The sequence below is a fragment of the Eptatretus burgeri genome, chromosome 4 (assembly GCF_056783735.1).
Source record: "Eptatretus burgeri isolate ZD-2024b chromosome 4, Ebu_testis_v1, whole genome shotgun sequence".
Lineage (NCBI taxonomy): Eukaryota > Metazoa > Chordata > Myxini > Myxiniformes > Myxinidae > Eptatretus > Eptatretus burgeri.
Window position 1 is genome coordinate 320,311 of NC_140964.1, and position 24,422 is coordinate 344,732.

The 24,422-nt window shown below is 47.0% G+C and overlaps 1 protein-coding gene across 1 annotated transcript in view; it reads left to right on the top strand.

Moving 5' to 3' along the window:
- The window catches only part of RSU1 (Ras suppressor protein 1), a 39,099-nt gene extending 28,592 nt beyond the window's left edge, over positions 1-10,507 (top strand). The window contains exon 8 of the mRNA XM_085876599.1: positions 1,122-10,507. Coding sequence (XP_085732725.1) covers positions 1,122-1,224 — 103 coding nt within the window. The 3' untranslated portion in view covers positions 1,225-10,507. The remainder of the gene's footprint in view (positions 1-1,121) is intronic.
- The last annotated feature ends 13,915 nt before the right edge of the window (positions 10,508-24,422 follow it).

Below are 24,422 nucleotides of genomic sequence, written 5' to 3' on the forward strand. Positions count from 1 at the left end.
TGCTCGTTTTTGTGTCCTAGAGACGATTGAAGCTGTACGGCAAGGCGTGGAACAAGGCAAATCAACAAGACGACTCTCAGCTAAAACAGGAATAATTCACACATCAGTGTGACGGATACTGAAGAAAGATATTGAGCCTTTTCCTTACAAAATCCAGATTTTCCAGGCACTTAATGAAAATTATCAAAGAAGAGGGTATAGATTTTGTAACCACTTTTCTGAAGCACTGGAAAATGAAGGTCTTGGTGTCGATGACCTCATTATATCTGATGAATGCCATAATTACTAGATTAATGCGAGGATGAAGAAACAGAATTGCATATTTTGGAGATCGTAAAAGTCACAAGAACATGAAGCATCACTTCACTCTCCAAAAATCACTGTCTGGTGTGGATTGACCTTGTCACGAATCGATGGCCCCTCTAATTTTGGAGATTGTAATATTGAAATGCCAGTAACTGACGTCAATTTGTTATCTTCACATGCTTAATACTTACGAATGGAACAAGGTGAGAAACGATCAAAATCTGTGGTTTCAACAAGATGTTGCCACATCCCACCTCCAATGTATGTCTCGCTTGAATGAAGGGAAAAATTCCCTAATTTCCTTATCAGTCACCAAACTGCAATCCAGTGCCTCCCCCTCCACCCCCACTCCACCCTCCATCTCCACATCCCTTCAATTGTCACTGTGAGATTATATTTTATGGGGACTAGTCAAAGGGAGAATGTTTCAGTTGAAATCAACCACAATTGCTGATTTTAAAGATGCACTTGTTCGGATTATCTCGGGTATTACGCAAGACACCTACCTTCAGAAGGTGATGCTAACATGTTGGCATAAGAAAATGCATAGAACAGAGGGGAGGTCATATTGAGCACTTGGTTTAAGTATCTCACAAATATTTCACAACAAAAAAAGTTTTCATATCTGTCACTTGTGTCGAGCGATGATTTTTTTTTTCTTTCTTTCTTTGATTTATCTTTATTACGGCCCACCCTATAGTATGATTAAGGGTATTGAAACTTTGGGTTGGCTGTTGTTAAAACCCATCGGCAATCAAATTTGCATATTATCTTCAATTGAAGCTTTTTTTTTTCTTTCTTTCTTCCTTCCACAGTTTGTACGGGCGGCACATGCAGGCGAACAACGCACCCCCTCCCAAAACCAATGACAAAAGCAAAAAAATCAGCCGGAGACCTCTCACTACCAGGAATAAGTGAACCTGCTCATGCGTCGTACATGGCAGCTGTCATTCCTGTCCAGTTTGTACCCGCATTGTTAAACGAGCTTTTCAAGCCGCAGTGATTGCTTTTGCTAAAATGGTGCCAAGCTTAACAAAACGTGGATTTCGGTAGATTCCCTTTAAAAGTATTTCAGACAAACTTCACCATCACAAATTTTATTACTCATCGTATCAAAATGTTAAAAAGGGAATCTCCTGCATTTGGTTGAAATCAAGCTTCTGCCTTTATTTTCTACACTTTGTCTTCACTCAAATAAGGAGCAATAATCAGCTGGTAGAGAACTTAACTACCTTTTTATTGTGGATAAGGTAGATGTAAAGGCTTTGGGTCTCGTCTCATGGATAGTTAAATTACATCATATGAAGTATACAGTATATTTTTTACACACAATGTAATACTGCTTTAATGCTGTTTTGTCACTTCAAATATATATTGGCAGTTATTATTTTGGATATATAAATAAATATATATATATATATATATATATATATATATATATATATATATGCATCTTTTAATATTTTCAGCACTATTAGTTGAAAATAAACTTTCAATGTCAATACTGCACTCTGGTATGTTAGATGCTGCACTGTTGTGATGTCAATGGGAAGTAAATGTTTCCCACTTCAAAGGTAAAATGATAATGGCAGAAAGAAGAACAAACATGGCAAACCAATGAAGTAGAAACGTGACTGTCGACTTTCGACATGCCAGCTATTGCCAGCACCTTGGCCACGTTCCAAATTCCTGCCCTAATTTTCTGTGTGAGAGTGTCGACCCCTGCAGGATTGTAACCCGAGCCAGAGAAACTGCTTTGGCAGCACGGGCACAGTAAAGATTATGGCACATGATCTGACTTTCAACTGAAAAGGACGAAAGATTCGTGACAGGCAGGCCAGCTTAGCAAACTGGCATTGGAGGCTGAGTGGTTAAGTGGGTAAAACAAGGATGTAACACAAGTACAGAGGGAAGTGGTGGTGGGGGGGGGGTGGCTGATTTTGCAGGGAAACGGGGATATGTGGTTTGTGCCCAAGAGAGTTCCAAGATGAGGGTGAGGTCCTAACGATTGATGGACTGAACTTCAAGCAGTTTGTCCACGTAAGTATGAGATTTGCCAGGATAGAAGGACATCTTCCATGGGTTAGACCAGCTCCTGATTCTATCAAGGTCTGTAGAGAGGGAAGCAGCTGCTCCCTGCACATCTGAAGCATCGGTGATGCAATGAGGGATAGTGGAGTCGGCAGCGAAAAAAAGAAGAAGAGGGTTTTCAAGAGAATCAGAAAGGTCGTTGAGAAACATGACTGGGCCCAAGAAACTGCCTTGGCCCACTCCAGCCTCAATAGTGAGAGGAGATGAGAGGATCCTATGAAGATCCACAACCTGCCTGGGAGAGTGGAGGAAGTCAGCAAACTATGAGAGGAGATTGCCTTGGATGATAGTGTGCAGAGAAATGTTGTGGTACCAGACTGTCAAATGCTGGAGGAATGTTTCAAGAAATGGTCCAAGAGATTCAGTGCCTCCATCCATTGTTTGGAGAGCAGCAACACCATGTCTAGGGTGGAGGGACCGGGTCAAAAACTAAACAGATGTTTTCAGATCAGGCCATTGGAGAAATTGAAGGATTTGATGTGAATTGTGATGACAGAATCCATGAATTTGCTTATAATTGAAAATAAGGTAATAGGTCGATGGTAGTTAAGATGATCTGCTTCTGTACCCTTTTATGTAATGTCGTGATGCCGGCTGACAAGGTAAAAAGACTTGACCAAGATGAAAAAAATCATAAGTTGAAGAGAGCAAAAATGGATATGTAAGAACACCAGCGGTTTACAGGGCACGGGTGTTAATGTGTCCCAAAAACATTGGCAGTCGGAATTTTGGGTTGCCAGAAACCTACCCAGTCCCACGTTTCCCAGTTGTACACAACTGCTCCTGAATTCTGTCTTATGCACCTGAAAAGGTAGAAAAGTTTCTGGCAACCCTTGACTCTGACTCTGAAACTGTACCAGGTAGCATCAGCTCATTTGTCTGAAAAAACTGTTCTGCTGCTCTTGCACTTATAGTCCATGAGCTGAGATGGAAATTGGTACCATCTTGAGGGACCAGAAAAAAGTGATATGACTGATTGAAGACACAAATGTAGATAGCAAAACAGCATGATGGACCTTTCAGTAGAGTAGCTCAAGTTAATTATGTCCAATTTTCTGTTTTAGACCATTAATCGCTCAGAAGGCGCTTTTGCGGACAAGATTTAAGGGTGTGTGGTCAGTTTGTGCCACGTATCCTTATTCTTCCACATCATATAGCGCATTCCCACATACCATTGGAAAGTGGACCTAATTTCCTATCCATTGGTATATAATATGTGACTATAGGTTAAATGATAAGCATTTTATAGGCTATAACATGCTTCGTTAAATAATCGCGCAAGGCAAATTTGAGAGCAAAAACGGTCATTAAAAGTATACTTCATTAATCATAACATTCCCGTGCATGGATATAGTCAATGTTATTTCTTCTATTTAGAGTGATATCTCAATATTATTTCCGGACGTCTGGCAGCTTTCTGTGATAATTATTGGACAAGTTATAGCGTTTTTCATGTTAAAACCCCTTGTGTAAAGAGCGCTTTTGTGCATCGACTCCAAGGCCATAATACCTGGCCTTTATCCGAGCATCGAGGGAAGGAAACTGGGCTCTACATTTGGCTGCTATCCGAAGTATCATTCCTTGGTGCTTTGCATATGACAGGCTGAACTATGCCAAGTATCTACCAGTCTATTACTGCCAAATGACCAGGCTCTCCGAGATGCACCTAGAGGTTCATCAGCACATGCTAGAAGGAGGTTTCTCAGGACAATTAGGTGCAACCAATACATTTGGTAGACTTGTTTCTTCAATGGTTTGGTCAACAGGAAGTCAACAAGGACACACAGACAGCCGGAGGCACAAAGGGATTCAGCTTGAAGCTTGCTGCTGTGAGCAGGTACTATGTCACAGCAGAATATAGAAGTACCTGTCTTAAACAAATGAGGCTGATGATAGATGATAGCTGCAGCAAAAGAATCGTTCATACAGATTGTCAGCTTCAAAAATCCGCAAGGATGAGACTGATGTTGACAGTTTGGTTTATCTGATGGAAGACACCTGGACAAACCCATTCAGTCAAAATCCTTCAGAGCTGATAAGCATCTCAACTGGTGCGAGTGTGTCTCCAGAAGTTGCCAATGATCTTTTGACTGCTCACAAGAAAGGGGATGCAGCATATACAGATTATCAAATACAGCGTATTGAAGGATGAGAAAAACCATGTTTTGACAGATTGCCAAAGATGCAGTTGAAGACATTTGATAATGCCCACAAAAGGATCAGCAGAAAACTACCTAACAAGGAGCAAGTCCTCAAAAGTGACAATAAATCGTTTGGACAGATGATACTCGTAGCTTCCAGCAGAAAGTTGAAAATGAATGATGTACTGAAACGCCCCCTTCCTTCGTCCTTGGCCAACTGTGATGGTACTATGAAGAAAACCAACAAATCAGCTCTTGCCAGAAAGCTTGAAAGTAAGGTCTCTGCTGCAGAAAACGTCCAACATCACTCAGCGTGTATCATTAATGGCATGAATATTGTACAGAAGCTGAAAGGGGAGAATCTCACTTTTGATGAAGTGGCTGATATGCTTCTTTCAGCTGTGCTGAATACATCAGCAAGTAGCAACAGGGTTGATGTAGTATTCCACGTCTCCAAACATATATCAATAAAAGATGTAGAAAGAGCCCTGAGGTCGACTGATGGAGGTATCCGCTTCACAAACATATCACGCGGTCACCGAATACACCAATGGAAGCGTCTTCTGTCTTGTGACATCAGCAAGACGAAGCTGATCAAATTCGTCACAGAGCAATGGGGAACAGAGCCCTACAGAATAATACTTAAAGACAAGGTCCTTTATGTCACATGTGAGAATATCTGCACCAAGATCACCCGTGAGGCTGTAGTTGAGGTTGACGAGCTCCGTTAATCTCACGAGGAAGCAGACACACGCTTGCTATGACACTGTAAGCATGCATCGTCAAGTTTCCATTCTGTGATAGTAGATACAGATGTCATGATGCTATGTCTGGCTTTTCATGATGACATAGACTGTAATTTGTTCATCTGATGTGGATCCTCAACCTGCACCAGACTTGTTGACGTAACAAAAATTGCTAGTGCTCTCGGCAGAAACATCTGTAAAGCTTTATTGGGATTGCATTCCTACACAGGCTGCGACACAGTAAGTGCTTTCAGTGGCAGTGGAAAGGTGCAGGACTCAAACTCCTCATCAACAATCCAAGGTTTCAGACAGCTTTCAGTGACTTAGGGAAAGACTGGACACTACAGGATGATCTCTTCCATGCACTTGAGGAATTCACTTGCAAGCTGTACATGTCTCAAACTGAAGTCACAGAAGTTAACAAGATGCGGTTTCAGTTGTTCCGTGCTAAGAATGGTGATATCCAGTCAGAACAACTCCCTCTTTGTCAGGATTGTTTGAAGCTTCATGCCACCAGAGCATGTTACCAAGCAGCCATTTGGCACCAGTCTTGAAGTAACTCCACGTGTATGTACCCAGTCCACTTGACTGTAATGTTTGGGTATTGGATGACGATGGTAGACTTGCCATTGAGTGAATGTCTGGTGCCCCAGCTCCTGATGTTCTGGAATTTTTATCCTGCAAGTGTAAACGGGAGTGTAGGCTGCCAATCATGCACATGCATGGTCAATGGCCTAAGCTGCACAGCTGCTTGTGTTCTCCAAGAGTGTGCGGACATGAAGGTCCAAGATGAACAGTCGGAAGGCAGCGTGGATCATGAGGACGATGACGACAGTGACGTTGACAATGATACTCCATAATGCATGTCTCTCAAATGATTTGTCGTTGCCTGTTTAATGATTATGTCGAATAGCTATTTTCTTTATTCAACACTGGGATTAAAGATAACTCTGTGGCACATTCTGTTCAAAATTGTTCAAGAACTTCACAACATCTACGTTTTCTTCTGCTATTGAATTGAACATGTAGCATCTTTGAAACGATGTCAGATTAATTAATAAAACTTAGTATCCTTTTAATTTTGCAGTTTGGAAGTAAAATGCATGATTTGTGAAATGGATGTGATTTAAATTTCCTTTCAAATAAAGTGCATTACATTTGAGTAATGACACCACCAAATCATAAACGTGATAAAATTCCTGTATTTTGTGGATATACCCCTGCTGCACATAAAGCTGTATAAAATGCTTGAGCTACTCTACTCAGATGTCCATCATGCATTTTTGTGTTCCAGATACATCAACCTAACAGAAAATCACAACAAACCTTGGTCTCTCAAGATGGTACCAATTGGCCAGAAATGGCCCTCCAGCTCATGGACTATTACTCTCTCTGCCCTTTTCACCATGTCATTTATCATCGGTCATCTTCCATCTGTTTGGAAATCCATCAACATCACAGCATTACAAATAAGGTGCAAAAACGGATCCCCTTAACTGCAGACCAATTAACTTCCTTCCAATCATCAGCAAGGTCATGGAATCCATAATCACAGTTGACATACAAGTCATTCCTTTTCTCCAACAGCTTCATCTCAAATCATCAATTTGGATTCAGACCTGGTCACTCGACCTTGGACATGCTACTTCTACTCTTCCAGCAAGGGATGGAGGTCCTCAATGTCAGATATGAGGTTTGGGCCGAAAAATCATGAATCCCAGTCTAATTTGAAGGGGAAAAATTTTGATTTTTTTTTTTTTTTTGCCAATCACAAAGTGTTGAAAAAGCCTGAGTGTCAATTTTCGATTTTACCAGGGGATGTCATATCTGCAAGCCAACTTGATCCAAATTGGGGGGGGGGGGGGATTTACACCAAGAAACGGTGCATGTCAAGCTCCGATTCCGATTCCATCATCACGAGCGACTCCGAAGGTTCTCATTATGTTGAAATTGATCAATGGGATTTTAAGCCTGGTGGTTTTTAAGCTTAATTTTAAGCTTAATGGTTAGGGTGGCTGGTTTCGGATGCTAGGATCCTGAGTTTGAACCCTGGTGGCTGCTGAATTAATACTAGGTGGGGTTGACTCAACCTGTCATACTTCTGAGGTCGGCGAAATGAGTTCCAGTGTACTGGTATAGAGGTACAGCATCAGCGGCAGAGATGTGCCCCAACAAAAATGATAGCTGCCATATGCAAGAAGGAGAAGAAGAAGAAAAAGATTTTTGAGACAAAATTAGCAAATGAAACGTTTTCGAGGGGATTGTGGAGCCGAATTGTTTTGAGCCTTGTGTGAGCGATTCAGAGGAAGAAGGCAGAAGTGAATATGGGGTTGTTAAAAAGATCAAAACGCTGGTCACATGTTAATTACAGCTTAGTAGGTTTTGCTCTTCGTTCAATCGACGGTTTACAAAGGAGGGATTTTGTATTACTGTAATTAATAAATCTGTTTAAATATTACTCAAGCAGAAAATCCCGACAGCCGCCACTGTGGACAAAATGGGCGGCAAATGCTTTGTCCCACCTTCGCAGGCTAACCAGTTGTCTTGTATGTTACAGGATTGTCCCATATCATACTTTTCCTGAGATGCCATTAGTGTCTGTGAGGTGTCTGTCCTGCTCAAGTGGAGGGTTGGGGGGGGGGTATTGGGCAGTGGTGGGTATTTTGGGAGTGATACTTGATGGGAGGGATGTTGGAGTGAGTGGGGGTGGACCCTGAAAGTTTTAGCATCTAAGGTCAAATCCTCTCGGAGTGGATGATGCATCCAGTTGTGGCCAAAAATATTGGCACCCTTGCACTTTTTTTTAAATAACTCACATTTTTCTCGAAAAATAAGTTGAAATTGACAAAACTATTCAGTCTCCACAATTATTTATGTCACTTTTAATATTACAGAACCTTTGTTTTTGATTCAGAACTTAATATATCCTTTGAAATCAGAAAATGAAAGAAATGGCATTGACAAAATTATTGACACCCTTCGCCTTAATATTTGGTAGCACAGCCTTTGGATAAAATAACTGCAGTCAAACACTTCCTACAGCCATGAATGAGTTTCCTACACCTCTCTACTGCCAGTTTGACCCACTGTTCTTGTGCAAACTGCTCCGGTTCTCCTAGATTTGAAGGGTGCCTTCTCTGAACTGCTGTTTTCAGATCTCCTCACAGGTGTTCAATGGGATTTTGATCTGGACTCATTACTGGGCACTTCAGAACAGTCCAGCATTTTCTCTTGAAGCATTCCTGGGTGCTTTTTGAAGTGTGTTTGGGGTCATTGACCTGCTGCAAGACCCATAACCCTCGACAGGCCCAGCTTTCTGACACTGGGTTGAACATTGTGCTCAAAAATGCCTTGATAATCTCCTGATTTCATGATGCCATGCACACATTCAAGGCACCCAGTGCCAGGGGCAGCATAGCAACCCCATAACATCACTGAACCTCCTCCATGTTTGATGATAGGGAAGGTGTTTTTTTCTTTGAAGGCTTCATTTTGCTTTCTTTCAACATGGAGATGATGTGCTTGTCTAAAAAGCTCTAATTTAGTCTCATCTGTCCACAGGACATTCTCCCAGAAGGATTTTGGCTTTTTCATGTGTGTTTTGGCAAACTACAGTTGGGCTTTCTTATGTCGCTCTCTCAGCAGTGGGGTCCTCCTGAGTCTCCTTCCATAGAACCCCCTTTCATTGAGTTGGTGATGGATGGTCCGAGTTGAAACTGTCGTTCCTCGTGTCTGAAGGTCAGCTTGAATCTGTTTGGCAGTTGATCGAGGTGCTTTCTCCACCATTCGAACAATCCTTCGCTGCAATCTTTGATCAAGTTTTCTCTTGTGGCCACGTCCAGGGAGGTTGGCGACAGTGCCATGTGCCTTAAACTTCCTGATATCATTGCGTACGGTGGACACAGGAACATCAAAGTCTCTGGAGAAGGACTTGTTGCCTTGAGATTGTCCATGCTTGGCTACAATCTTGTGTCTGACCTCCTCAGACAATTCTCTGGTTTTCTTTCTTTTCTCCATGTTCATTTTGGTAGGGTTGGGCACACGTCGAATTTTTCTCTGTTGTCCCGTTAAAAGGAGTGTTTTTTCATGGCCATTTTTCACGCTGATCACGAGTCCGTTGAAATTTTTGACCTAGGATGATGTCTTAGTCAGACAGGGAATCAAAGCAAATCTGGTGAAAAACGTTTCAACAAAAAGTTGTAACATTTGTGTGGACCCTGAACCAATGTACCACGTGACACGTGCACAGACGAGCAGGCAAAATGGCGGATTATCTGCAATGTTATTTCATGGGTGATTGAACTTTTTGATGCCTCCAGGGTTGTTCTGTATTAAGCTGCAATTATTTTGTGGACAAAGTCAATATTTGAATGAATTCATTTTATTTCATCAACTGCTGCATGTGCGGTGGTGGTGGTCGTATGGCAGCTTAGCTGCCAGGGTAGCTATCATTTCTTGAAGCGCAACTGTGTCGCTGATGTAGTGCCCTTCTACCAGTACACACACTGGAACTGGTACTCATTTCGCCGACCTTGGAAGGATGACAGGCTGAGTCAACCCCCTGGTGTATTAGTTCAACGGCCGACGGGGCTTCAACTCAGGATCCTAGGATCCCAAGCCACCACCCTAACCACTGAGCCAACACCAGGCTATTGCATGCGCGGTGAAGACTGGCTTTAAAGTTAAAGGGATCCTGTATGATATGCAGTGACAGCCTGGCCAACCATTCATTATCAACCATTTACTTGGAGTGCTTGCATGAGTGCTTAACCCTCAAGAGCCCCAGGGGTTATTTATTTGTTCACCCAGAACATTTTGTGGGCTCGAGGGGGTTAAGCCACTTGCCGAACGCCTTACAGTCGATAGCGGTACCATGCTACATCCTTCTGAGTGAATCGTTCACTCACTGCGGACGCTTTTGCCCGCCATGTCGCCCTGAGCGAGTGGTCCGTGCTTCATGTCGCCCTGAGTGAGTGGTTGTGAAATAACACCCGATTTCCGAGCCATTTGCCGTATGAATGTATTTTATAAATTACCGAGTCAAATTTTTTTCCCACCCGGAACACGCAGCTGTTTATAAAGAATAATGTTTGTGAAGATATCCCTGAAACGTTTATATAAATGCAACGTTGTTTTGCAGTCGAAGTTACTCATGGCTTTTGGGTTGTTACCGATATCAGCCATAAGTGTGTGTTGTTCATAAAGCATATATCCATCTCTCTATCTCTATCTCTATCTCTGGACGGTGATCTGGATGGTGTTTGTCGCTGGACGTGTCCAAGCGGTGTTTCTTCTCCAGCCAGCTTGGCTCCACACGCGCCACGGGCAGTAATCAATGCTCCACCGCACATCTGCCTTCCCTTCCTCTCACCTCACACTGGCTTCCCTTCACCCTCTCTCCTCCCCCCCCCCCTTCCTTCTCCTTTCCCCCTTTCGTATTCCCATCGGCGGGTGGTATTTGCTCGTAGTCAATAAAGCTACGGATAATGGCAATATATGTAACAATCGGGTGCATGGGCCATAATAGTCGCGTGTTCGTTCAGTTAACGATGGAAGAATTTGAAAGAAGTGGAAGGAGGAAAGTGAAAAACAGAAATGGAGGCATGCCAGATGCACACAGTCAAGAGCGTAGAGAATATGAAAAGATATAACAGTTGTGAGCGAAAAGAAAGATTGAGAAGATCGATTGTGCGCTCTGACCGAAGGTCAGGGAAGGTCCTTGGCTGATTGGCAAGGGTGATGGCTGGGTGGTTTGCCATTACTTTCGCAGCAGTGAGTCAGGGAAGGAATTTTTAATTTGACCAGGATGCCGGTGATAACTCACTTCTCTTGGTGATGGACACCGTGGGATCTTTAACATTCACTAACTAATGATAGCAGCCTGGACACCCAGCTTAATGTCCATCTGAGGGACGGCACACATATCGATGAATCACTCAGCCTGTAAAACTACGGGATGACAGTTTATAGCTATGGTGGGATTCAAACCCAGGCTAAACAGGTAAGAGATGAGCGTGTGTACCTCCAGGCCATCCTACCAGCCCCTTGAAAAGATATGGATAGGGAGAGTTTTTCTTTGCAATCCATTGGAACAGCAAAGCAGAAATTTAGAAAGAACAAAGAAGGAATAAATCAGGGCTGCATTCAATGGAGGTGAGACACAAGTCAAGGAGCTCTTTTTTCCCCCAAATTTTCATTTCTTTCAACACAATTTTTAGCTTATACATGGAGTGCTGCTTGTGCATGATCGTTCCCTTCCAACATAAGCCTTTTCCCCACCATAATCCCGAAAGGAAATAAACTCGCCAATCTGATGTCATGCTTCGCATATGATCTGGCACTCAATCTGTAGCATGGGATGTTTAGTCTGTGTTTGCTTGTATTTCCAGTGCAAGTAAAATTTCAAATAATTACAAATCAAGGACAGAGGATGAGAGCTCCAGCAATGTATGGAGCTTGAGAAAGGCATTTACCCCTCGTAAACAACTTATGGTCTCAGCGGCTTTCACCGGAAGCACCAAACTCCACTCAAAGCAGGTAATGCGCAACACCAATGTGAGCAAGAGCAGACACGTCACACGGAAATCGATCTCACCTTGATCTTCACGAGGTCCATTTTCAGGGTAGAATTCCATGGCATCCCCTCCCTTTCGCTGAAACCCATTTTAAAAGCACTAGTTAGTCACTTTGCCACGTAAAGATGTTTTCAAGAAATTGGAATTTCCAAACCAAAATTATTAAAAACGAGAACGGCACTCGGAAGAGCGCATACCTGCACCGGTCTGAGCAGTTTATGTTTTGTATCCCACTGATAGGCCATATCTGCACGAGCTCTTAACAGTGAATAATTTACTACAAATGGATGAGGTGTGTGTGTGTGTGTGTGTGTGTGTGTGTGTGTGTGTGTGTGTGTGTGTGTGTGTGTGTGTGTGTGTGTGTGTGTGTGTGTGTGTGTGTGTGTGTGTGTGTGTGTGTGTGTGTGTGTGTGTGAGATACTTTTTGTTGATTAATTACATACGTCTATTCATTAATTATACACTATTGGAATGTACCTTTTGACCCTTTAAACTGCGGAGACCCCTTCAAACTTTGAAGACCCTCAAGACCCCAAAAAACCCTGAAGACCAAAAAAGTTCCCGAGGACCAAAAACTCCCAAAAGTTCTTGAGGACCCAAAAGATCAAAAAGTTCCTGAGGACCCAAAAGTTCCCGAGGACTCAGAAGACTCAAATGTCCCAGAAGACCCAAAAGACCCCCAAGACTGTAGATTCTGTAAACCCTTTAGGACGCGACTATAAGACAAAATATCCTTCAGAATTTCCATATTTTAAACGCATGCCATGTTAAAGTAAATTAAACAGCTCAATACTTCTTTCGAGCATGGCATGGCATTCTAATTATAAAATATTGTTGTGGTTACCAGATTCGCAAACCACCATTCAGGTCCCTTAGGTGAGGTATCTCGGTAAGTGCATGTGTAGTTAGGCCCAAACCCGTTGTCTAGTGGGAATACATGTCATTTATACGTGCTGCGACTCTTCAGGATAGCCGTTTTTCTTTTACTATCTTTATTTTGGACCAATCGCCACCATCACAACCACAACATCAACCACCAACCACAACGCCGCTTCACCACAACCGCCATGACCTTTACCGTCACAACTCGCCACCATCGCATCACCGTCATCTCGCGCCACTCATGGGCACCGATGCTGGACTCGTGTAGGGCGCACGTTGAACAGCGTGTACAAAATCACGGATTTTGTGCTTCAAAAACGGATCCAAAACGACACACGCCCACTTTTTGCCGTCCAATCGGTGAGCGAGGGGCGAATTGGACCCGCCCCCAGGGCGATCGATATATGCAAATTTGTGGATCAAAAAGCCTTCACGCCCACTTTTTCTCGGGCCAATGGGGAGCGAGGTGAAAGGTCAAAGGGAGGGGGTCAAAGGCGAAGTTACGGGGGGATAAAAGGACGGTGTTCGTCAGTCAAAGGAGTAGTAAAGGTCGGAACGAGGCGAAGGAGTCGGAACAGAGAGTCAAGACTTCGCGGGCGGTGGAGCTGCTCGTCGTGTGCGTTAAAAGTCGGAACGGAGGGGACGAGCTGTGGAGAGGCGGCGAGGGCGGACGAGGGGGTGCTCGCGTCGTGCAGGGAGCTGCACCCCTGGGAGGCCGACAGCGCGACCTGGCCGAGGTGGAGACGCTCGTCGCGCACATAATAAAGATCCTCTATACCCCGAGCATCAGCAACCCCCTCCTGTTTCCCCCCCGCGCTGAGATAGTGCGACCAAGGGGGCCCCGTTCCCACCCCCCTGCCAGGCACTGTCCACGAGGCCCGCGGGTTGCGGGGCCATCGCCGCTCCGCATCTCATCACCAGACGGGTAGGCCCGACCAGGTCTCGGCCCCAGGCCTACCTCATTCTTGAGGGTATTTCTTTTCCTTGGTTTTGGGTATGTGTTGTCGGCGCCGTCTGTGAAGTAGAATTGTATAAGTGTTGCCGTGTGCTCGGTAGTCGGTATTAGCTCTGCACTGTGTTTTCACTTTTATATTTGCTTTTTGTGTAAATGGAATTGTGTTTTCTTTTTTTGTGTGCATTTGGTGGAATTGTATTTGTGTGCTTCCCGTGTGCCGAGAATAAATGTGCTTTATTGTTGAACTGTTCTCCCGCTTCGCTTCGTCTTTTCCTCCATTGAATCCCCATCTTGCTTCACGTAAAGGGTTGGTAGTGGGCTGAATACGCCCGATAATTAATCGAACCGTCGAGGTCGACGATAACACCGCTCGGTTATTCTGATAGTACGGAACGGGTCGCTTAAGTGGCCCGTGTCCGAAGTCGACCTGCGGCGAGGTGCGATCGCCCGGTCTACCCTCCGCGTGGGTACTTAGGTAGTTCGAATTTGGCGAGCAACCCTATCCCACGCGGGGGCTGATTGGCTCGATCGCGGTGAGACCGAAAGGTCCACCCGTGACTGGTTCCCGGCGTTAGTCCGAGAGGGTCACGACTGGATTGTCCGTCCGGTGGGCGACGTGCCGCGATTCGAGTTACGTGGCCGTCGCACGCCGGCGGGCGCGAAATCCGCAACACTGGTGTCAGGAGTGGGATACAAATTCATCGCCCTCCTCGCGGCACTGGTATCGGAGAGCAGGAAAACAGGCTCTCCTGTCTCCAATGAAATTCACGGGAATCGGTCCAGGGGTGAGAGAAGCGACCCCCGATTCCCTCCAAATTACGAGCGAACAAATTAACCCTTCACGAGAAGCAAGATGGCGTCTCAAGGCGAGCGGGAGCCGGGGGTATTAGAAATGGATGTAGAATGTGTAGAATCCATGGTCCAGGATGGAATCCCCGAGCAGGAAATGTTGATTGTGCAGGAACACGGACTCGCCCAACTGAACCCAGGGCCCGAGGTGGGTGCGGCAGCGGCCGCGGTGTATGACACCTCCCCCCCCCCTCTCCACCAAGACCCTTCCCCAACCCTTGCCGAAACGGCTCAGCTGAGTGCATCCAACATGGCCCAGCTATTCACCATGCTGGCGGCAATGAACGAAAAGATGAATGCGAAAATGATCGAAAAAATGGATGCGAATATGAAGAACGAAATGAAAGGCATGAACGAAAAGATGGATGCGAATACACAAAAAATGGATGAAAAGATGGATACAAATACAAATGAAGTGAAAACGACGATGGATGCGAATACACAACAAATAAACGAAAAGATGGATACAAAAATGAACGGAATGGAAACAAACATGAAAGAAGAAATGAAAGAGCTACGGGGTGAGACGCAGAACATGGGCCGATGCCTGCAGGCGGGCATGAAGGCCGTGAGCAGGGAACTTAAAATGGCGACTCCACGTGTCGGAACAAACGAGCTGGAAGGGGTGCAACGGCTGACAGGCCCGCGGTGGAGGCGGGTGAAAAAATAATTCGTGGAACGTGTTGGGCGAGGGTCGTGACGATGACCGAAAGGGAAAAATTAAATGGGGAGACCAAAACGTGTGAGACGAGACACGAGGTGACGACAACAGAAATAATAGTTGAGACAAGGGAGGTAAAGGGTGAAGAGTTGGCAGAGACACGGGAGATGGGAACGATAGAGGGAAGACTACACGATGAAGACGGGGTAAGTGACGCGCACGCACACACGGAGGTAGTGGAGGACAATGGGGTTGAGCTCGCGGAGCGTGTAGGGACCCGGTGCGAGCACCTGGATGGCCTCCTCCAGGAACGAGGGGAGGGAGTATGCCCCCTTGAGGCAAGTCACGACCAGGTGAGTTCGGTCGTGCTTTGCGAGGTTGAGGGGACGAGTGCTGTGGACGGGTGCACGGAGAGCTTGGGGGGTATAGAGGCCCCGGAGACCCTTGTGGGGACACAAATCCCCAGTGTGGTTGTCCCTGTGTGTGTGGTGCAAGGTGTGAGTGCGTCCCCGTGTGTGGAAGCGACCCCGTGTGTGAGTGGTGTGGTGGCGATGGTGCCGGAGTGTGTGCTTCCCAGCACGCCGGGTGTGGATGGGGCACCGTGTGTGAGTGAGGCCGTGTGTGTGAGTGAAACGGCCAGTATGAGTGAGACACCACGTGTGAGTGGTGTGGTGGCGATGGTGCCGGAGTACGTGCTTCCCAGCACGCCGTGTGTGGATGAGGCACGGAGTATGAGTGAGGCACGGTGTGTGGATGAGGCACAGCGGTTGAGTGCCCTCGCGTGTGTGGGCGAGGCACCGCGGGTGAGTGCCCCCGCGCGAGTGAATGGAGCACCACGTGTGAGTAGTATGGTTTGTGTGAGTAGTGAGGCACGCGTGAGTGAACGGCCGTGTGCAAGGTCGCTGTGTGCCAGGGAGACCGTGTGTGTGAGAGAGCGGTATGAGAGGGAGATGTCGGTTGGCATGCGGGAGCACGCAGCCGCGTCTCCCCGTGTGAATGTGATGGTGTGGACTGTGTGCGTCGTGACACGCAGGTGTGCGTGGGTCGAATGGCGACGGAGACGGCGACAGAGGAGAGAAAGCCGAGTAGCGGCTGTAGTTGTTTCGAGGACCGTGCCGGGTTCACCCAGCAGTGAGCACGCGGTTCGTGCTGTGCAACGCACGAGACCACCACGTGCTCGCTTGCGAGAGTGAAGTCCCGGTCCGGAAACGCACGCGGTGGATTTGCCGATCCCGCGGACGGACAAAGTTTAGGCAGGCAAACGGATTTGGACCGGACGGGTTCTCCACGCGATCGTGTGTGTTAAGCTCCAACGGGCAAAGCACATGTGTTCGCGTGGGGAACCCCTCGAGACGTGTGGCTTGTGTTTTGTTCTGCGCACGGTGACGTCATGGCTGCACGTGGGGTTGGAATCCGGCAGGAGGGGTATCTCTGCTGGATGGCACCGTCCAAGGAGGGACGAGGAACACGTGCAGCTGCATGACGTCACGGGCAGGTGTAAAGTGCGCGAGCTCTGAGTTGCCGCGCAGGTGCTGCGCATGTAAAGAGAAAAAAAAAAGAAGCAAGCCTCACTTTCGGGTGTACAGGATTCCTGGGCAAGGGGTGAAAGACCCCCTTGACCTGGGCACAGGATGGAAACTAGTTAGGGGGAAGGGTTAGCTTAGTTAGACCGACTTCATGGGGCAGGGGTAAGTCCTCATGGAGTCCGTGGAATGGATTAGTTAGAGGGATTGTAGCCAGATTTAGATTGGGAAATAAAATGGGATTATTTTGGAGACAGAGACAGACTTATGAATGTGTAGTGGGGACGTAGCTTAGCTACGTAGTGTTAAAAGGAACGTGCTATAGTTTAAGGGACGACGTGGGAGCACGAGTTAGTTAGGGGAGGTAGTTAGAAGGATGGCAGAGTTCAGCGGTGTGTGTGTTGAAGAGTTGGTGAGTTGTGAGGTGAGTACATGGTGAGTGAGTGAGGCCAGCGGGTCTGTGTGTATGGAGTGAATGGGGAATGCATGGTGCGATGAGTGATTGGGGGGAGGAGTGACTCCCGCCCAAGGGACCCCGGGGTCAGAGTAAAGTGAGTTAGCTGGGTTAGTCAAATTGAAAAATGGAGGTCGTTTTGTTGTTGGTGGGAAAGTAGGCTCGAGACCCATTTGGAGGGGTGCAGGAGCCCTGTTGACGGGCTTGGGAGCGTGGCTGCGAAAGGTGAGTATCGCTGAGTGGGTACCCCGGGCACCAGGCTAGTCGGCCGTGGTAGGCCATGGGCCCATGGGGGGCCGGGATAGCGTAGTGGGCACGGGTGCGCCTGCTTGGTGCGGGGGCCCGGGGCGCCATTAGCCGCGTGGGCAGTGTTGTGGGCACGGGTGACCCTCGGAAAGGGGCCCGGGAGGCCGGCCTGCCACGTGTGCGTTTCAGGGGGGGTGCCATGGGGGGCACTCCCCGGTGTTAGGGAGCTGGTAGGCTCGGAGGCAGTGTAGTGCCCGGGGGTGCCATAGCGGGAGATTCGGCAGAGGGTCGTGCCTGCCAAAGGGAGCCACGTGTCCCAGCCAGGAGACCGTGTGAGGGCACGGAGCGAAAATTGGGGGGGCAAGGCCCGAAATTGTGAGGACACCAACACAGGCGACGGGAATCTGGGTTGTTAGAACCAATAGTTTAAGCGAGAGGCGCTTGTTGAAAGCCCCGGGGTAGTTTAACAGTCAAATGGTTAGGGTAGATTAGGAGATGTACCCCTCCGCACCATCCATCCCCTCGCTGTCGTTGTGGGCCGCTGGACCCACTTGGTGTTAAGATCGCCGAACTCTGGAGAGGCCATTCTGAGGCTTCGTTGGGCCTCGACACAGGACGTTAGCTCTCCCTTGTTCCCCTCCGGGAAGGGAACGTAGGGGTTGGGAGTAGGCTAGGTGACAGTATAGGTTAGCCGAACAAGGACGATAAAGGGGGTTAGGGGACGATTTATAGTGGGGAAGTAAAAATAAAAGCAACAAAAAAAATAAGTGGGGGCTAAATTGGTTTTTCACAAATTAAGGGAGTGGGTATGTACAGTGACAGGCAAAGGCGATAGGTTGGGAGGGAGACAGGTAGGTAGGTCCGAGCCCGCCTTCCAAGTGGCCAGCACCACCGCACTCCCTCCACCAACCTCCACTGAACGGCAAAGGCTGGCCAACTTCATCGGCTGGCCGTGTTTTTCTTCGAGGCGGAGGCCGGCCAACTTCATCGGCAGCTGTTGTTTTGCTGCAAGGCCTGTGCCATCGGCTGGCCGTGTTTTGCTTCAAGGCCTGTGCCGGCCACTTCATCTGCAGCTGTGGTACTTCAAGGCCTGTGCCGGCCAGTTCGTCTGCCGGCTGTGTTTGCCTGCAGCGGCCTTCTTCTGCGGGCTGTGTTTGCCTGCTCACCTTTGCCATGCCATGCCCACTGCCCATGTTCACCAGCCCCGTTCAATTTTTGCTTTGCCCCCCCCTGTTCATTTCCATGTGCGCCAGGATCAAAGCAACAGTTTGCAAGCTGCGAGAACTGCCCTGTTGGCAGCTACAACACGGGCCTGCAGTGGCGGCCCGTGCACCGTGTTTGCGTTCACTGCATTCAGTTCAAACCGTTCATGCATCCATTCGTTGTGCTCATTGCGTGTGCCACTTGAGCTGGCACGGAGACTGCGTTGTGCAGCCCAAGCACCGTTGTGGTTCACTGCGTTCAGTTCAAAAGGGAAGGCCTTGGACTGCGTGTGAGCAGCCAGCCACGTTCCGTCACCTGCATTGTTTGAGTCAGAGACTGCATGTGGGCAGCCTGGCTCCCTGCGAACTGCTTTTCTTTTGCAGAGTTCAGTGATCCTGGGCCATGGTTTAGTGTAAAATTTGTAAGTTAAGGTTAAGATGTACTGTAAATATGAGTGCGCCCCCGGCATGTTTGTCTTAGCGCCGGCAATTTTATTTAAGTCGTCCGTGTGAGTGAGTTTGTTTAGGTAGTTACGCAGCCCTTAGGTTATTTATTTTGGGGACACGAATACCATGAATGTCGCACTCAGGGATCCGTAGGTAAAGTGTACTCGGGGAAAACTACACATGATGGCACACGAAAATTTGACGACTCGGGACGAGTCTGTAAAAAGGGAAGGGGGTAGTGTTGTGGTTACCAGATTCGCAAACCACCATTCAGGTCCCTTAGGTGAGGTATCTCGGTAAGTGCATGTGTAGTTAGGCCCAAACCCGTTGTCTAGTGGGAATACATGTCATTTATACGTGCTGCGACTCTTCAGGATAGCCGTTTTTCTTTTACTATCTTTATTTTGGACCAATCGCCACCATCACAACCACAACATCAACCACCAACCACAACGCCGCTTCACCACAACCGCCATGACCTTTACCGTCACAACTCGCCACCATCGCATCACCGTCATCTCGCGCCACTCATGGGCACCGATGCTGGACTCGTGTAGGGCGCACGTTGAACAGCGTGTACAAAATCACGGATTTTCTGCTTCAAAAACGGATCCAAAACGACACACGCCCACTTTTTGCCGTCCAATCGGTGAGCGAGGGGCGAATTGGCCCCGCCCCCAGGGCGATCGATATATGCAAATTTGTGGATCAAAAAGCCTTCACGCCCACTTTTTCTCGGGCCAATGGGGAGCGAGGTGAAAGGTCAAAGGGAGGGGGTCAAAGGCGAAGTTACGGGGGGATAAAAGGACGGTGTTCGTCAGTCAAAGGAGTAGTAAAGGTCGGAACGAGGCGAAGGAGTCGGAACAGAGAGTCAAGACTTCGCGGGCGGTGGAGCTGCTCGTCGTGTGCGTTAAAAGTCGGAACGGAGGGGACGAGCTGTGGAGAGGCGGCGAGGGCGGACGAGGGGGTGCTCGCGTCGTGCAGGGAGCTGCACCCCTGGGAGGCCGACAGCGCGACCTGGCCGAGGTGGAGACGCTCGTCGCGCACATAATAAAGATCCTCTATACCCCGAGCATCAGCAACCCCCTCCTGTTTCCCCCCGCGCTGAGATAGTGCGACCAAGGGGGCCCCGTTCCCACCCCCCTGCCAGGCACTGTCCACGAGGCCCGCGGGTTGCGGGGCCATCGCCGCTCCGCATCTCATCACCAGACGGGTAGGCCCGACCAGGTCTCGGCCCCAGGCCTACCTCATTCTTGAGGGTATTTCTTTTCCTTGGTTTTGGGTATGTGTTGTCGGCGCCGTCTGTGAAGTAGAATTGTATAAGTGTTGCCGTGTGCTCGGTAGTCGGTATTAGCTCTGCACTGTGTTTTCACTTTTATATTTGCTTTTTGTGTAAATGGAATTGTGTTTTCTTTTTTTTTGTGTGCATTTGGTGGAATTGTATTTGTGTGCTTCCCGTGTGCCGAGAATAAATGTGCTTTATTGTTGAACTGTTCTCCCGCTTCGCTTCGTCTTTTCCTCCATTGAATCCCCATCTTGCTTCACGTAAAGGGTTGGTAGTGGGCTGAATACGCCCGATAATTAATCGAACCGTCGAGGTCGACGATAACACCGCTCGGTTATTCTGATAGTACGGAACGGGTCGCTTAAGTGGCCCGTGTCCGAAGTCGACCTGCGGCGAGGTGCGATCGCCCGGTCTACCCTCCGCGTGGGTACTTAGGTAGTTCGAATTTGGCGAGCAACCCTATCCCACGCGGGGGCTGATTGGCTCGATCGCGGTGAGACCGAAAGGTCCACCCGTGACTGGTTCCCGGCGTTAGTCCGAGAGGGTCACGACTGGATTGTCCGTCCGGTGGGCGACGTGCCGCGATTCGAGTTACGTGGCCGTCGCACGCCGGCGGGCGCGAAATCCGCAACAATATATAACAAAAACAATGATAACATTGCAACAAAGAATATATTACCACTAAAATATTGACAACAATAATAAGAATAGTGGTATCATATTGCAATAATAACAACAAACATATAATCCCCACGTTGGCCCCAAGCACATCTGGCTTAGTGAAAGGCAAGCTAATGCTCAAGCAGTGCAGCAGGTGGGTATGCAACAATGCTGTGAAGACGACTTAAAATTTGGTCCATTGGACCAACGGGCCCACAAGTCACTGAAAAGATTCTCATATTCGGATCTGGACCTTCACCAAAATCTAATCATTCCGTCCTTGTCACACACCCAACCTGTCCAAATTTCATCCAGATTCATCCATAACTTTGAGATATCCCACTCGAGAACAAACAATCAGCGGTGAGAACATAACCTCTGTCCACCTTCAGTTGTGGAGGTAATTGTTGATCAATCACCGCCTCCACTCCCTTCCCCCAAAACTATTGAAGAATGTACAATACGTGGTCATGTCTAATGCCAGTAATGCCGACATTATTTAATGGGAACATATCTTTATTACAGACGCAAGGTGAGAGAGCAAGGGGTAAGAATTAAGAAAGGATGGGAAGAGTGAGGAAGAGAACATAAAAAGTTTGGGAGAAAAGGATGGAGAAATTTGAAGGAAAAAAAGGCATGTAGGGACAAAAGTGAGGGAACCCAGAATGATTCCCCACAAGCTCAGGGGCAATGTTTGAAGTTAAGGTTTGTGTGTGTGTGTTTTAGATGGCTTTGATTTGGATTTTTGGGGATAGGTACATTTTCAGGATCTGCTTCGTTCTTTGTCGGTATTCTTTGGCGATTGTTTTGTGCATTTGGTTGCGTATCGTTTCAAGGTCAATTTATATGTTGTCTACTTTTGTTGGTTTACCTTGTACAAATGTGCACTTCATGCACTTATCTCGTCCAAATTACATTTGAATGTCCTCAGAGAACTGTTTTACTAGTTTTAGCTGTTCTGTCAATTTTTCGTCATTCGATGGGAAGAGTTTCAAATCATCCACGTACGGGAGGTGTGTCATATTTCCTGTTTCTTTGGATGTTCTTCAATTGGTTGTTAGGGTGTATCCATGTCCTTGTTTGTTGATGAGGTTACTCAGTGGGTCCAGAGCCAGACAAAACAAGAGGGGGGAAAGACTGTCTCCATGGAAGATCCCACGCCGTATCTTCACATCTGGTATTTTGACATTTCCTTCTGAGTGCTGCAATATCAATGGTATTCCAGAGCTCCATTGCTTTCTCAATCAGTTTGATTATTTGGGGGATAATTTTGTATATTTGCATGCATTTTATCATCCACGAATGTGGGACAATGTCGAAAGCTTTATCATCTATCCAGGTGGTGGACAATTTGGTTCGCATTTTGCAAAGTACGGCCTTGTTCAGCAGTTGGTGGTCAATTGTTCCATAACAACCACTCTTACAACCGGATGGAGACGGAGACAGACGGAGAGTTGACTTTTGTATATTTTTATTATAAAAATACAAAAGAAAGCCCCCAAATGGGAGTTACATTTTCATTTCAGAGAAAGAAAGAAAACCAAGAAACAATTTCTGAAGAAAGGAAAGGATGAATCGGGTGGATTATATACAAAACATTTCACAAAAGGATAAACATTCCTCTTGGACTTTGCAAATAACTTCTTTTATACACCATTTTGATTCGAACTGCAGTAATCTTCCAGTTACTGAAAAGAAAGCAAAATCCAATTTAACACGACTTATTACAAGGTTTTGGAACAAAAACAAAGCATCTTCATCATTTACTCCAACACCATCAAGTTTTCTTTTCCTTGACTTATATACTGCCATCTTTGCCTGAGCAAGCAGGAAATTGGCTAACACAGCATTAGAATTTTTGTGTGGGATATCCAATCCGTAGATGAACACACAAGTGTTAAAAATCAAATCAAACCTCACAAAACAATTCCGAAGTAAAATAAATAAAGGTGCCAACCATTGGCATTCAACATAGATGTGAAAAAGGTTTTCAGACTTCTTACAAAAAGGACATTTATCTACAAGCAGATTTGAAAAACGGTGTAACAAGTGATTAAAAAGGAAGGATCCAGTGTTCTCGTCTCCATTGGAGGTCACCATGTCGTGGTGGCACAGGAAGGTGATAAAAACCTTTCCAGTTCGGAAAATAAGGGGGAGAACGAGGTAAGAGGTCTCTCCATCGAACCTTCTGCTGTGTTATTTGCCATTGCGAAAGAAATTTTACACAACCCAAATAAAGGTCTTTTTGTTTGGGAAGGCCATTGAAGCCTACGTTAAAAGGGGCACAAGGAAGAGGGCTGGCAAGAGAAAAAGCACATACGAGTTCAGGAAAGGTAGAGAGAGAAGGTATTCGATGTGCATTTTGTTCATTGCTTTGGTGGTCCTGCTCCCAAGCAGGTGCAAGCTGTGTGTATGTCCAAAGCACACTACATAATATGCGTGCCACGTTTCGAGAGGATCGCACACCCACCAGGCTTGCCAATGCATCAGCTCCGATCCATCTGCCGTTTGGGCTGAGAAGATCTGCGACAGATTTAACGCCATTGGCGGTAAAGTGTTGAATAGAACACCTATCAGCAGGCTTATCATGGGAAAAGGGAGTTGTAGAACAAAGGTTCTTCCAGAAACATCTGTTTCGTGTAAGAATGTGTAGCTCTTGTTATTGTCAGAGCTTGCCACGCATTTAGCATACTCTGATAGAAACCAGAGGGGGGGAATGTGTTATGTCGATTTTGGAAAGGTCCATCAGGAAAAGAGAGTGGTCATAGCCGAGCCTCCCAGCCTGTTGCAAAAGGTGACTAGCGACGTTGACCCATGGTGCAGAGGGTCGCGTGTATAGCATGTGAAGAGCAACCGAGAATCGAAAGGCCATTTGCCGGCTCTTTATGTCGACCAGGCCTTGTCTTCCATCGGTCAGTGGTAAACTGAGGACCCCAGGTCGCAGCCAGTGTTTTCTGTCCCAGAAAAAGGACATGAAGCACTTCTGGAGCTGTTGAAGCAACACTGCTGGAGGATGCAGCAGGAAGAACCTGTGCCATAAGGTGGAGGCCACCAGTGTATTGATGACCAAGACCCTTCCACGATATGACAGTTGTGTGATCAGACCTTTCCATTTTTGCAGTTTACCCTCAACAAACTCAAGCAGACCAGCCCAATTTTTTTTCTGTGGTATTATTACCTAAGAACACTCCAAGGTATTTCACACCATCATTGGCCCATGACAGTGGAGCAGGAAGTCTTGGCGCCAAGTAGCACAATGGACTGAGCCAAAGGGCGCTCGTTTTGTTCCAATTTACTTTGGCTGAAGAAGCCTTTTCGAATAAGGATAAACAATAACGAACGATGTTAATGTCATTGATTTATTGTATGAATACACACACGTCATCGGCGTATACCAGT